We start from the raw sequence: 15,507 nt of genomic DNA on the forward strand, positions 1-15,507 counted from the left end.
TAACTGTGTTCCTCCTAGATGTGACTGCTGTATGACTGGTTGAATGAAGATTTTCATTTTGTGGATGTTAAACATGTCAAACTATCTGAAGGGAATTTAATTGCTGTCACATCCTGTTTAATGCTGCGCTCACGTCAGCAGCAGAAAGTCAGTGCTCGTCAAGGAATTCTTGTCATCTACAGCGACAGACTGCAGGTGATGACATTAGGTGTTGTCACCTCCTAACGCCAACAACAGGGGCAATAATTTATCTTAAAAAGTTAACTTTGTGAGGTTGTTGATTAATTCCTCTCCAATATCACACAAATTGTTCACATTTACCTGATTAAAACCAGTTGACTCTCTGCACTTAAATAATCCATGCCTTGCTGTCCATTTTTCATCCTCATAAAAGATAAAATAACATCTGGTTTGTCCTTGTTGCTGTGGAAAGATCCCAGTCACACCTTGACAATTTAGCCAGTGTATTCCCAAGGTATTTAAAATGCTGGCATACGCTGGTGTACATCTAATAAGTTAAGGGTAAGTTCTGTATAAGTTAAGAGCATGTTGAAGCACACCGATATACATTGTAGCACGGCAAGGTGGTCGAAAAATTTTGGACATGCACAAAATGTTTGACGTATGCCAGTGTATGGCTCATACGTCCCACATAAACGGGACACACGTAGGTAAGTTATGCACATGCCCACACACGTTACTTCTAAGTGATTCATAAGTCAAAACCCTGCGAGATAATGTTTAGCGCACCCAAAACTTATTTAAAACGCGCTGCGAACCTATATGTAATTTATTTGACGTGTTCCCGATGACCACAGAACGTAGTGAACATGTCAGCTACGTATAATGGCATACTGACAACGATTGGTATATATATATATATATATATATATATATATATAAAAACAGGTTTTGGTAAGGGGAACCCGTCGGTACTCTTCAGACTCCATGGTGAACAGACATGCAGGATCCAACAAGAATACCTAGTAGCTGTCCTCCAACATCAGCATGATCTCATGGATTTGACACTGCACCAGCTGCGTACCAACAACGCCAGGAGAAGAAGAGATGAACGAAGAAGGACCTGGTTATGCCCACAACCACGCCCAGGAGAGTTCTTGCCAGCAGAAGTTCATTTCAGCATGACTGTATTGGCCAAAGCTTTTTCGCAGTTTTGTTCTTTGCAAGTATACAGATGACTGATGTTTGGAGATATTACTGTAAATTCAGAGGTCACTGTGACGTTCTTGTGCATTTTGCATTTGATACAACGAAACATGGGTGCAGGTTGTGAATCCAGCTTTTGTTTTGTTTGTATTCATGACAGACATCACTGCTTAGAGAAAGAGCAGATTGATTACAGCTGATGCTGCTAAAATGCAGGCAGCTGAACTAATGCTCTAATTATGACCCAGTTACAAAACAATCTGTTCATTTGGATGAAAAATGAGTCTCATAAACCACATCATGTCCATCAATACATCGCTACAAATAACTGATCTGCAAGGACTAAAATAAATTAATTAAAATAATTAAGAGTTGTCCAGAAATTACTGTTCAATGTTGTACAATAACTTAATCTTAATTATGGTGTCATCTGCAAAAGCAAACAGCATTCTGAAGAATAATTTAATAACAGCAGCCCAAGCGATCAGAAATTTACTGTAGTTATGTTCTGATGAAAATTTGTGTTGACATAAGAACATCAAAAGAGCGAGTCGAGTGTTTGAACTGGGCCTTCAGACCAAATTAGGTGGTCTTGGTACGGGTGGTGTCAAAACACTTTTTAGATAGTTCAGAGGTGCGGAGAAATTACAGGACGGAGATAGGTTATAGCTGCCCATCAAACAGTACAAGAAAAGAAACAGACAATTATTTTAATACAAACGTGTGAATTCAATGACCAGGGACCAGGCCAATCATAGTCCAAATGACCTACAGAATCTGTTAATGAATTTTACTATGTTCAACAGAACTTTGTGTGTATGTTCAAATCAAACTACACAGATGTCAAGTTGTAAGTACGTCATACAACATGAAACCAATCTACCTGAATAAAAAGTATACAAGCAAGAAAATTAAGGCCCCCTGACACTTGCACGACTTTGATTCACGCACCCGTACGCAGTGTCATACTCTTGAGAAAACGCGCTGTGAACCGGTGTAGACTGAACGACAGATGTGCGCCACCACATCAAGTGCGCAAAGAGAATTTTGAAATGTTCAAAAAATCTCTCACGCATCAAAGTCGTGCAACAAGCGTGAAATAGCTGTGAACGTTGCGCGATCTACTTGCCAACACTACGTGCTGATGCAGTTTGATGCTTGATGGTGTGTGAGATGGCACATGAGCTCATCAAGTCGAGTAAAGAAGTGAACAATCTGAGTGATTGCGTCAGCGCACCGCATCACAGCGCAGCTCGTCTGAACAATTATAACGAGATGTTAAATCTATCATAAACACTTTTTACAGCTGCACACAAGAAGGAAAGAACATGCAACTGTTTTACCAAGCAATGACAATGTAAACAAGACAAATAATTACCTTTTTAGACGGCTCCAAATGCTTTCTCCACCTAGTTCAGCGCGCAACAAAGGCAGCAGCTGGAGCAGGCCTCTTTGATTCCGGAAGCGATTACAGACGTTTTCAACCGCTAACTCGCAGAGAAGATGATTAATTATTATTTTATATATGCAGCATCCAGCTGTCTCACGCAGCAGCTAGTGGATGAAAGCAATGCGTCCAGCTGGGAACACAGCGGGTGGGATCGTCATGATGATGTGCGTGCAAGTGTGTGGATCAAAGTCGTGCAAGTGTCAGGGCACCTTTAGATGAGACCTTGTTTCAGATCTTTATGTATGAAAAGGTTTGGGGGAATGACAGTGAGTGGAAGTGTCTGTGAAGGAGTGACTGTAAACTATACCCCAGGTAACAATGTCAGTTTGTTCCCATCCATCCACAGCTCCTTGATTCCAGTCAGCTGCTCCAACACCTCAGGCTAGAAAAGAAAAGAAAAAAAAAAAAAAAAAAGACAAAACAGGTTAAGTGACGACGATGTGCCATTCAGAATGTCTGGGTCGCTTCACCTGAAGAACGACAAAGAGTTGAAGCATGCATACCTTTTGATTTTTGTTTTCTGCCAAAATAACTTAAAGGTAACACATTGAACACATGATAAAGGAGTCATTTACCTTGTAATAAAGGACTGAAAATCAAGAAGTATCAAGAAAATGAGTTAGACATTCTCAGGCAGACTAGGTAGCTCAGTGGACAAGGAGCTGGTCTGTGAATATGTAGACCTGGATTTGAATCATGCTCATGCTACTCACGTTCTCGGACAAGACACTTAATCTACATCGTCTCAATCCACCCAGCTGTAAAAACAGGTAGCGGCCTTCACGGTGGAAGTATATGTGAGGCACAATTGTAAAGCGTTCTGAGCTTCTGCGGGACAGAAAAACACTATAAAAATGCAGTCCTTTAAAATTTCAACAATGATTCTAAACATTAAACTATTTAGGTGAACATTACTTTGTAAGTAAGTCCCTTCAGCTGCAGATCCAAGGTGTATCTGCATGTTGATTTGGCACACGTTTTACGCCGGATGCCCTTCTTGACATGGAGAAATGTGACAGGGGTGGGGTTTGAACCAGGAACCTTCCGAACTGAAACCAAGTGCACAAACCACTTGGCCACCAACCCTTCTTGAAGAGCGCTTTGTGATGTTGCTAAATATGTAAATACAGTAGTGTTCAGAATAATAGTAGTGCTATGTGACTAAAAAGATTAATCCAGGTTTTGAGTATATTTCTTGTTGTTACATGGGTAACAACGTACCAGTAGATTCAGTAGATTCTCACAAACCCAACAAGACCAAGCATTCATGATATGCACACTCTTAAGGCTATGAAATTGGGCTATTAGTAAAAAAAAGTAGAAAAGGGGGTGTTCACAATAATAGTACTGTGGCATTCAGTCAGTGAGTTCGTCAATTTTGTGGAAGAAACAGGTGTGAATCAGGTGTCCCCTATTTAAGGATGAAGCCAGCACCTGTTGAACATGCTTTTCTCTTTGAAAGCCTGAGGAAAATGGGACGTTCAAGACACTGTTCAGAAGAACAGCGTAATTTGATTAAAAAGTTGATTGGAGAGGGGAAAACTTATACGCAGGTGCAAAAAATTATAGGCTGTTCATCTAAAATGATCTCCCATGCTTTAAAATGGACAAAAAAAACAGAGACGCGTGGAAGAAAACGGAAAACAACCGTCAAAATGGATAGAAGAATAACCAGAATGGCAAAGGCTCACCCATTGATCAGCTCCAGGATGATCAAAGACAGTCTGGAGTTACCTGTAAGTGCTGTGACAGTTAGAAGACGCCTGTGTGAAGCTAATTTATTTGCAAGAATCCCCTGCAAAGTCCCTCTGTTAAATAAAAGATGTGCAGAAGAGGTTACAATTTGCCAAAGAACACATCAACTGGCCTAAAGAGAAATGGAGGAATATTTTGTGGACTGATGAGAGTAAAACTGTTCTTTTTGGGTCCAAGGGCCGCAGACAGTTTGTGAGATGACCCCCAAACTCTGAATTCAAGCCACAGTTCACAGTGAAGACAGTGAAGCATGGTGGTGCAAGCATCATGATATGGGCATGTTTTTCCTACTATGGTGTTGGGCCTATATATCGCATACCAGGTATCATGGATCACTTTGGATATGTCAAAATACTTGAAGAGGTCATGTTGCCTTATGCTGAAGAGGACATGCCCTTGAAATGGGTGTTTCAACAAGACAATGACCCCAAGCACACTAGTAAATGAGCAAGATCTTGGTTCCAAACCAACAAAATTAATGCCTTGCAGATGTGAAGAAATCACGAAAAACTGTGGTTATACAACTAAATACTAGTTTAGTGATTCACAGGATTGCTAAAAAAGCAGTTTGAACATAACAGTTTTGAGTTTGTAGCGTCAACAGCAGATGCTACTATTATTGTGAACACCCCCTTTTCTACTTTTTTTTACTAATAGCCCAATTTGATAGCCTTATGCCGCGTTCACACCGGGCGCGATCAGACACTACAAATTCGCGTGGGTCGCCAGGCGACGGACACGCCTCCTTCGCCCGGTGTGTCGCTCTGCTTGGGTGGACTTTCGCTGCGAAAATTCGCCCCAGTGCGTCATCAAATAGGAGGAGCTTCCATTCCGCTCGCCGGCTCCGGCTGTCAGTCAAGCTAACATGATGGACCTTGATCACACGGAGTGAGGAGGATCAACAATAAAAAAACTCCGCTGCTTGCTGCAGCTGGCTCTTCCCCCAAAAAACTCTGTCATAATTGTGTTTAGACACCAGTCACCATTTGTTTTATTATACATCTGTGTAGTTAATTAATAAAATGTTCTCTACAGCTGATTCGCTCGCGCGCGCACGTAAAAAAAAAGAAAAGGAAAAAGCTCTGCTCCCCGCTGCTGCAAGTAGGGCTGCTGCTCGCTCCAAAAACTCTGTCATAATTGTGTTTAGAAACCAGTCACCATTTGCTTTATACAGGTGTGTAGTTAATAAGTAAAATAATCTCAAAATCGCTTCACTTGCGTTGCTTCACTCGCCTCCATCGCGTCACGCTGCGTGGTTTGGCGCCAAAACGCATCCTTACATAGGGATTACATGGCAACCTGTGGCTGCAGTCGCTCGCGTCGCGCCTGGTGTGAACGTGGCATTAAGAGTGTGCATATCATGAATGCTTGGTCTTGTTGGATTTGTGAGAATCTACTGAATCTACTGGTACCTTGTTTCCCATGTAACAATAAGAAATATACTCAAAACCTGGATTAATCTTTTTAGTCACATAGCACTACTATTATTCTGAACACTACTGTATGTTGCAAAAATATTTGGAATTACTGCAGTTAAACAGAAAAAAGACATTTGGCACCTCCTGTTCTTGGTTTGGCACAAAATGAACCTAGAACCAAAACTGATTTTCCAGCGAAACACAGAAAAAAAAAATTGTGCAAATTTATATCCTTTTCAACCAACTGAAAAAGAAGAATGAAAGCCTTCTCTGTCGTCTCTCTGAAACACAGAAGGACCCGTCATTTAACACGTGCTGCATGACAAACGGTGGCAGCTGTGTCTAAATAAAAAAAAAGCTGATAGAGACACCGACCAATGAATCACACCTACTTGTCTGTCAAAATACAGTGAAGGAAATTAAAATAAAAAAAAAAATATGGAATCACTCAATTCTGAGGAAAAACTTATGGAATCATGAAAAACAAAAGAACGCTCCAACACATTACTAGTATTTTGTTGCACCACCTCTGGCTTTTATAACAGCTTGCAGTCTCTGAGGCATAAACTTAATGAGTGACAAACAGTACTCTTCATCAATCTGGCTCCAACTTTCTCTGATTGCTGTTGCCAGATCAGCTTTGCAGGTTGGAGCATTGTCATGGACCATTTTCTTCAACTTCCACCAAAGATTTTCAATTGGATTAAGATCCGGACTATTTGCAGGCCATGACATTGACCCTATGTGTCTTTTTGCAAGGAATGTTTTCACAGTTTTCGCTCTATGGCAAGATGCATCATCTTGAAAAATGATTTCATCATCCCCAAACATCCTTTCAATTGATGGGATAAGAAAAGTGTCCAAAATATCAACGTAAACTTATGCATTTATTGATGATGTAATGACAGCCATCTCCCCAGTGCCTTTACCTGACATGCAGCCCCATATCATCAATGACTGTGGAAATTTACATGTTCTCTTCAGGCAGTCATCTTTATAAATCTCTTGGAACGGCACCAAACAAAAGTTCCAGCATCATCACCTTGCCCAATGCAGATTCGAGATTCATCACTGAATATGACTTTCATCCAGTCATCCACAGTCCACGATTGCTTTTCCTTAGCCCATTGTAACCTTGTTTTTTTCTGTTTAGGTGTTAATGATGGCTTTCGTTTAGCTTTTCTGTATGTAAATCCCATTTCCTTTAGGTGGTTTCTTAAAGTTCGGTCACAGACGTTGACTCCAGTTTCCTCCCATTCGTTCATTTGTTTTGTTGTGCATTTTCGATTTCTGAGACATATTGCCTTAAGTTTTCTGTCTTGACGCTTTGATGTCTTCCTTGGTCTACCGGTATGTTTGCCTTTAACAACCTTCCCATGTTGTTTGTATTTGGTCCAGAGTTTAGACACAGCTGACTGTGAACAACCAACATCTTTTGCAACACTGCGTGATGATTTACCCTCTTTTAAGAGTTTAATAATCCTCTCCTTTGTTTCAATTGACATCTCTCGTGTTGGAGCCATGATTCATGTCAGTCCATTTGGTGCAACAGCTCTCCAAGGTGTGATCACTCCTTTTTAGATGCAGACTAACAAGCAGATCTGATTTGATGCAGGTGTTAGTTTTGGGGATGAAAATTTACAGGGTGATACCATAATTTATTCCTCAGAATTGAGTGAGTCCATATTTTTTTTCCCTCTGCTTGGTCTAAAAAAGTAACCGTTACTGACTGCCACAATTTTTTTTTTCCTGATTTCTTATAGTGTTTCTTAAAGCCAGAAAGTTGCCATTTGAAATTACTTTAGTTTTGTGTCATGTCTGTGATCTGCTTTTTTTCTACAAAATTAAACAACTGAATGAACATCCTCCGAGGCCGGTGAATCCATAATTTCTGCCAGGGGTTGTATTACATAAATCAGTTAACATTTTTAAAATAACGTTCAACAGCCAAAAATGCTTTTAAATGCTTAAAATTATATGGTTGCTCCTGCGAGAGCTTATACACTAATCCAATAAAATGAAATTCACAAGCCAGAGAAATTCATCAATTAGATTATTGAAATTATTTTTCACGTGGATTTTAATTTCTTAGCATTTCAAATTTGCTTAATGTTTCCTGGACCATAAATAAATTGTATGTTGAATGTAATGTACTGTTTAACTTCATTTGTTCATTTACTTATGTACATCTTTATCACCATCTGATCTTGGTGTGCTAATGTTTTTGGTATCTTTCATGTTTATGCTACAACATACTCAGCGATGAAAGTGAGCCATTGGGGGGGGGCACTGAAAATTTTTGGCAAAGGCCAAAGGCACAAAGCCCCAAGCACGGGGTCTGGGGTGTTCTATCCCAGAAAAATTTGATATCTCAGATGTTCTTAGATGCATTCTGGTGCATTTTCAGGTCTATTTAACCTAATAAATAATTAAATAAATAAATAAATAAAAAGAAATTGAATTTTTTTGGTGGGTCAGGTCAATTTTTCCACCCCAGTCTTTTCAAGCAACTTGTAATGTGCTTACCTGTCTTTAATCCAAAAAACATACATTGTGGATTAGAAAAGTACACAGTAAAGGAAATGACAATTCAAAGGACTCAAACATAATAATTCTCAGTGTGAATTTCAAATGGAACAATAGAAGCATTTATGGCACATTAATGCTTCAACTTGTTAAACCTTCACTCACTTCTGAGTTGTCCTAGTTTTGGCAGGACCTTTGGAGCTATTGATAATCTCTTTTCAAGTTCTTGGCTGCATTTTGTACAGATGTCTGGGTATCCAGTTGTTTTCTATGGGACAATTCCAGTTCCTGCCTGCATTCATCTTTCTTTTCTTTGGCTTTTGCCCATTTCTTTTTTAAAATACAAATACTGCTTATATTTCAAAGGTACCAAATTCATTTATTCACTTTTTCATTTCATGTTAAAACAGAGGCGAGGGTTCTAGGAAAATCACTGCTTATCTAGCTAGACTCTGACGTAAATATTATAAAAAGTACATTAATGCCAACATTTGTTGTCTTATGCCTCATGCAAGTGATAATCAAATAAAAATAAGCAAACCGTTAGGAGAACCACCACACAGTCCCCAAAAAATATGATTTAATAAACACCCAAACCCAAAACAAAGTTTATTAGCAGCTTGCATCCAACACAGTGCGTTACTGCCATCAACTATTTGGGCACGGAACTTGAATGGATTATGACGCATGTTATCAAAAATAACCCAGAAACATTCAACACGTAAGTAAAAACCTGGATTTTCAAAACACTTTAATCACTGATACTAAAATTTCAGTTATCGTCTGTTTTCTGGGGTTTTAGACAGACGCACGCACACACGCTAAATTCATACAATAAACGCAGGAGCTTCAGCTAAATGTTTTAGCGGATAAGCAGTTATAAAATCTAACGTTTAGGTTAGCTGTGCCCACCACTTCTGCTACTCCTCATCTCCCCGACACCCAGCACTGGTTATCCTCCCCGCTCACTTAAGAAATTTAATCACAGGTCAGTTTATTTAATTTACTGTGGCTACTTTTAATTTTGAGAAGTGAACAATTAGTCTTTGCACTGTTAACAGACCCCTTATCTGAGTAAAAATGAAGGTGATGGAAAGAGTGCAGGAGAAGAAGGGAGGAGAGAAGGTCACAGCAAAGAGGTAGAGAGCCAGGGGCTTTGATAGAGACTCACCACTTCAGTGAACTCATTACTCCCCAGGTCCAACCTCTCCAGCTGTGTGAGCTTCTGCATGCTTCTGGAGACACACAGGAGAGGGAGGCGGTGTTAGAAGTCAAACCCACAGAGAAAAGTCTGATCAAAAAGGTGACCACTGTCAACACTAACGGTGGTGGTCCTTTTGCACCCAACAAAAGTAACAGAAGAAAAGCATGATAGAAAAATAAAGAAATAAACAGAAAAACAACAACTCCCAACTTTTTCCCTAACATTGTGTAACGTTTTGGACACAATTGTAGCTTTGGCTTTGAGCTTTTATGAATTATGTGAATGAATGAATGAAGAATTTCATGATTTCGTTTTCAGGCATGACAGAAATAAGCTTTAAATTGTGAAAAACGTAACATCTGCCTGCCCTATGAGTGATCCACCCCCATGTTCTGGTTGTTAAATGGCTGAAACAAATCCGAATTATTCAGTTGGTGACACTGTGTTTTGCTCGTCATGCCTTAAATGTTCCCAAATAAAGACAAATAGCCGATTGTGAACCGCGAGTGTCAGCAACTTTGTCATTGCTAAATGCAGACTGACAAAGTACCTGTGAGCAGGGCATTTACCTCCCAATGGCTTCTGTAAAAAAAAAAAAAAAATTCAACCAGTACGAGCAGAAGTTACAAAATTGAATTATTCTTCAAATAGTTACATACCCGCTCAGGAAACATAACAATAAAGAGTACTGTATTTTCCATAATATAAGTTGCACCTGTAAAAAAAAAAAAAAGCCTCTTGAAGAGGAAAAAAATCCATATACGTTAAACTCATATAACTCACACTGTAATTGCACCTTTTTTCTGTATTATCAGCTCGTTAATTTGGGATTTTTGTGCATCATTATGGTGTACTTTTTATTGTTGGCATTTACTCTTTTATTATTAGAGTTTATTTTGTTTAGTGCTTTGATTCCTGGGAAAGCCCTATATCAGTAGTCATCATAGTTATTCTTATTAACGACAAATGTGTGACATTTTGAGCGGAAAAAAAGATTTTGTGTTGTCATTCATATTCTCTGAATAATACCCCCCCCCCCCCCAAAAAAATTAAAATTCTACCAGAGTATGTAAACTTTTGAGCACAACTGTATGCACCTAATAAGACCTACACAGCAAATAAATAAAAGTTCTATGTTCTGTCTGAAAATACACGTGATGATCCTTTCACACTATTAGTGGGCTGTGCCTCCTTAAAAAACGTGCACGACTCAGCATAAGAATGAAAAGCAGAGGTGTCCCAGCACCCTGTGGAGTCATATTTTGCTTTGAGGTATTCCTCATACAGTGAGAATGTAAGACATATGGCACACATTACGAAAATGATTTAAGCCTCATGGTAATTCTGTAGTATCTGATGTAATATGAAAACATTAGTCATGTCGACATATTGGAGCATGAGCCAGCATCATCACATTCTTTCCTCAAAGTTGGAAAGAACACCAGAAACCCCCATGGGAGCTTAAAGGGATAAGAATAAGCTCAGCTTTGGCTGGGGAACTAAATGCGAGGTATCACTGCAAAGCGCTGTGAGCATCTGCTTGATAGAAAAGTGCTACAAAAATGCAGCCCTTCTTCATCGTCGCTCCTCACTCAAATAAAAAGTTGACGAATGATCAACACTGAAGTGCTGTGATGAGCAGCATTACTTAACCATAAGAAATGAGCTTTTATGACACATCATGCTTCATGTGAAGGATTTTAGTGATTCTTTGGTTCAATAAAGTTATTAAAGCAAACTCTGCATTATATACCCCAGAGCAGAGAGCGCACAGCCATAGTACCTGACGCACCAAGAAATATGCCACCTTTTGAACATACTGAAATATCAAGGGAAAAAAGTCAAAATGGGCAAAAATAAATAACTAAATTCAAAACTCACACTGTTCCATCCTAACTGTGTCATCCTGTTCCAAAACACTTATTTAAACTACAATATCAAAGAGTACTTGAAAATTATGTAAAAAGGTGTCAACGAGGCCCAAAATAAGAGGGTTCACTAGTCCTCACCCATATTTTCTAGAAGCCAAGATTTAAAAGGTCAAAGTTAAGGCCTGACTTTGATTCACGCACTTGCATGACCTGTGTAGTGCAGGACAGTAAACTCATCTTCAACTGGTGTAGACTGAACGCGAGAGGGGCACCGGTATGTGTAATTGCGCAAAGAGAATTTTGAAATGTTCAAAAAATCCTTCGCACGTAAATGTCGTGCTACGTGGCGTGATCTAATGGCCAACACGACGTGCAGCTCGTCAACTCTCGAGCAAGTGGTCACATCAGCGGATCGCATCAGAGCGCAACTCATCTGAAGGATTATAACAAGATGTAAAATCTATCAAAAACATACTTTAACAGCTGCACACAAGAAGGAAAGAACACATAACTGTTTTACCAAGCCATGACAATGTAAACATGACAAATAATTACCTCTTTAGATGGCTCAAAATGCTTTCTGCAGCTTGTTAGGCACGCGGGTGCGCGAATGGCTAAAGCTGAAGCGGTCCTCTGTGATTCTGGAAGTGATTAGAGCCGTTTTCAACTGCCAATTTGCAGGGAAAATGATTAATCCGACAAAAATAATTATTTTATATACACAGCGTCCAGGGCAGAACACCTGGCAGCCAGTAGAACAAAGAATGGCGTCCAGCTGGGAACACAGTGGGAGGGACGACAGGCGTGCAAGCGTGTGTATCAAAAGTCATGCTCGTGTCAGGGGGCCTTTAGCAATTAACACAATTTAGTGACATATTTTGTGGACCCACTCAATGACTCACTCCATTATGCTGATGCGTGCCTTGTCAACACAAGGAATATATGTTCATATTTTTTCCAACAATGACAAATGCACCTTAAGGTACAACTTTGTACAGCAATACAATTTTTAATATGTGGCTTTTGAAACATCCTGAACTTCACGATGGACAGCAGTGATGTGGATTATACTGGCCTGACAAATTTGGAGGTTTTATTACTTCCTCCCTTTATGGCTTATCGGGTTCAAGGAAACCACCTCTTGTTTAAAAAATAAAAAGAACTGCAGACAATATTAGGCAAAATAAATTTCATTAAATCTACACTGTGCAGGATGTAGTGCCTTGCAGTGATGATGTTGCAGACTGCATTTCTGCAGCTTTAAAAAACTGCAATGTTTCTCTTCACCTTTTCATTCCTTTGGCTGTGTGGATTCATGCTCCCTTTCTTTCTCTTATGATTCGAAAAATGCATGGCTCTGAATTTCAGAAAAATGACACAGCAACGACTGACTGGTCTTTTTTTCTTCAGTCTTCCGGCCACTCTGCTAAATGTGAAAGATGGAGTATGTTCCCTTTGGGCTGCTGTATCAACATGTTGGTGGAACGTGGGGACCTCCATGAGGGGACCCGCTGCTGTGTAGTTATGAAAACACACAGATTCTGTTGCAGGAAGTTACACACCAATGAACAGATGGCTATGAATGTTATATTTCTTTTCTTCAAATAAACACCCCTAAATCCAACTCGCTGTAGCTTTAAGTTTATACAACCCCTGGCAGAAATTATGGAATCACTGGCTTCGGAGGATGTTCATTCAGTTGTTTAGTTTTGTAGAAAAAAAGCAGATCACAGACATGACACAAAACTAAAGGCATTTCAAATGGCAACTTTCTGGCTTTAAGAAACACTATAAGAAATCAAGAAAAAAAGATTGTGGCAGTCAGTAACGGTTACTTTTTTAGACCAAGCAGAGGAAAAAAATATGGAATCACTCAATTCTGAGGAAAAAATTATGGAATCACCCTGTAAATTTTCATCCCCAAAACTAACACCTGCATCAAATTTTTGCCAGGGGTTGTACAACTACTTTTCAATAAACAGAATCTCATCTGATAATCTTAGCGATAATAATTACACAATTATAAACAGCAGAATACTGTGTTTGAGGACAACTGCACTGTCTATGTGTAAGCTGTGAAAAGACTTTTGTGTTTCTTTGTCATTGCTCATGTTTGTTTACATCTCTGAAATGCTTGTGTGTTGGTCTGACAACGTTCCCAATCATCAATCCTTTTCTTTGTCAGGGCTTCAGCTCTTAACCGATCTGGCCTCTGTCACATAAACACAGCTAGATGAGAAGATCTGCTATGAGCTAAAGGCACCGGCTGGCCTGTCAGTCCATGAATAATCATATGGAAACTAAGTGTGCTAGCAAAAGAAAGCTGAAGCCAACTTTGAAATCAAGCAGGTTGGCTGAGAAATGTACAACACACACACACGAAAAAAAGAGAAAGAATATAAATAGAACATGTGAGGCAAGAGACAAGACTTTCCCTACAGTCACCTGGAGCATTGTGAAGTACTTGTGGGGCATTTGTTCTCCCTGCAACCTTCCCAAATGAAGGTAAACAACCCTACTGTTGTCTCAGAAGATTATAAAAACCTGTCACAGTAAGCAGCCAAGTTACAGGGGCATTTATGCAACACGGTGGAATTTAATCCTACAGTTGGAGGTGCGGAGAGTGAATCTGTGATATAAAAAAAGAGGCAAAATAGAGGGAACAGCAGAGACCCTGAACAGACTGTGAAATAATACACATTGTGGCAGAGACAGCAAGAGTTCACAACAAACATAAGTGAAAGACTACTCCATTATTTAGTACTTAAAATAAGTGGTGTGCAATATAAGGTAATTTAACGCTTTGAATATGTGGCAAAAATCAACTTACTTTGGCAACATCTTTAACTGGTTCTCCCTTAGCTCCAGGATCTGTAATTTAGTTAACCTGCAATGACAGACAAATTCATTAAAATGTTAATGCAGTTGCCCTATATACATGCTTCACAACAGAGTAATCTTAATGTCTTGAGTGTGAGTGAAAACAAACGAACCACTTTGTGCCTCAGTAAAATTCAGGAGGATTTCTCAGGAGGGGCAGTTTTTCTGGTAATGATTAAGGCGACCCATTCAGTGAACACATTAACCCTCTGGGGCATACTTTATATATATATATATATATATATATATATATATATATATATATATTTTTTTTTTTTTTTTTTTTTTTTTTTTGCTAAAAAGTTAACTCCGCAGACGTTCGAGCCAGCCATCGGCCATCTCTGTACTCCTCATAGAAGCTGTGTGATGACGTGCGCAATGTGAGTGTCCAATCGAATTGGTTCACCGCCACATGATTTTCCAAAATCCAACTGTAGGGCAGATTTACCTCACATGAAAAGCCAAAGAATGTTTTCAGGAGTGATGTGTTACTAGTTGGCCCATCTGAATAGCCCCCTGGGCGTTCCAATGAGTACATACTATTAGTACATACTCAGTGTGCCCTGTGCCATTACGCACAGCCATCAGTGAAAGCAGGAACAGATGGAGAGCCTCTGATGACAATCTCACATGCTCAAACAAAGAGTGTGTAACTATCAGGATTGCTCCACTAGTTTGCATGTGAATGTTACTGGATAACTCTGTTGCTTTCTCGGCATAAAGCACTGTTTACCATATCAATGGACAACAAAATGCATAGACCATTTTGTATATATTGTTCAAAATGTGCATTTGTGTTTACCTTTTTGTTGTTCAGCGTTCATCCTTGACCCACAATACATAAGCAGACCAAACTGCAATTGTTATCTCTCCCCAGTTTCTCTGTGATCGAAGCCATACACATGCACCCATGCATACATGTACACAGAGGCCACTTGGCTATTATAATATAGATACATATACAATATGTACTGAAATTTTGACTTTTATTGACAATTTGCTTTTTGTTTTTTAATGCAACGGTTCTCTCCTGGCCGAAAATAAACAAACTCACCTGCCAAAGCTGGCTGGTAAAAACTCCAGGAAGGCATCATTCAAGTAGAGTTGTGTCAGACTCAGAAGCTGGGTGAAGCCTTCTGGGAGCCTGAGAGGAACAGAAAGAAGTTATGTAACTCACCAAGGACATGCACAAAATCTAACAAAATTGCTGTAATGCAAAAACAATGCACGACCTGT

The 15,507-nt window shown here is 39.5% G+C and overlaps 1 protein-coding gene across 4 annotated transcripts in view; it reads right to left on the reverse strand.

Moving 5' to 3' along the window:
* The window catches only part of erbin (erbb2 interacting protein), a 134,643-nt gene that overhangs the window by 31,453 nt on the left and 87,683 nt on the right, over positions 1–15,507 (reverse strand). For all 4 annotated transcript variants that reach the window (XM_034191591.1, XM_034191589.1, XM_034191590.1 and 1 more), the window contains exons 6-9: positions 15,326–15,415; positions 14,222–14,278; positions 9,488–9,551; positions 2,925–2,999 (exon numbers count right to left, since the gene is read on the reverse strand). In XM_034191591.1, the coding sequence (XP_034047482.1) occupies positions 2,925–2,999; positions 9,488–9,551; positions 14,222–14,278; positions 15,326–15,415 (286 nt within the window). The remainder of the gene's footprint in view (positions 1–2,924; positions 3,000–9,487; positions 9,552–14,221; positions 14,279–15,325; positions 15,416–15,507) is intronic.

Source organism: Thalassophryne amazonica, chromosome 17 (genome assembly GCF_902500255.1).
Source record: "Thalassophryne amazonica chromosome 17, fThaAma1.1, whole genome shotgun sequence".
In the NCBI taxonomy this organism is placed as follows: domain Eukaryota; kingdom Metazoa; phylum Chordata; class Actinopteri; order Batrachoidiformes; family Batrachoididae; genus Thalassophryne; species Thalassophryne amazonica.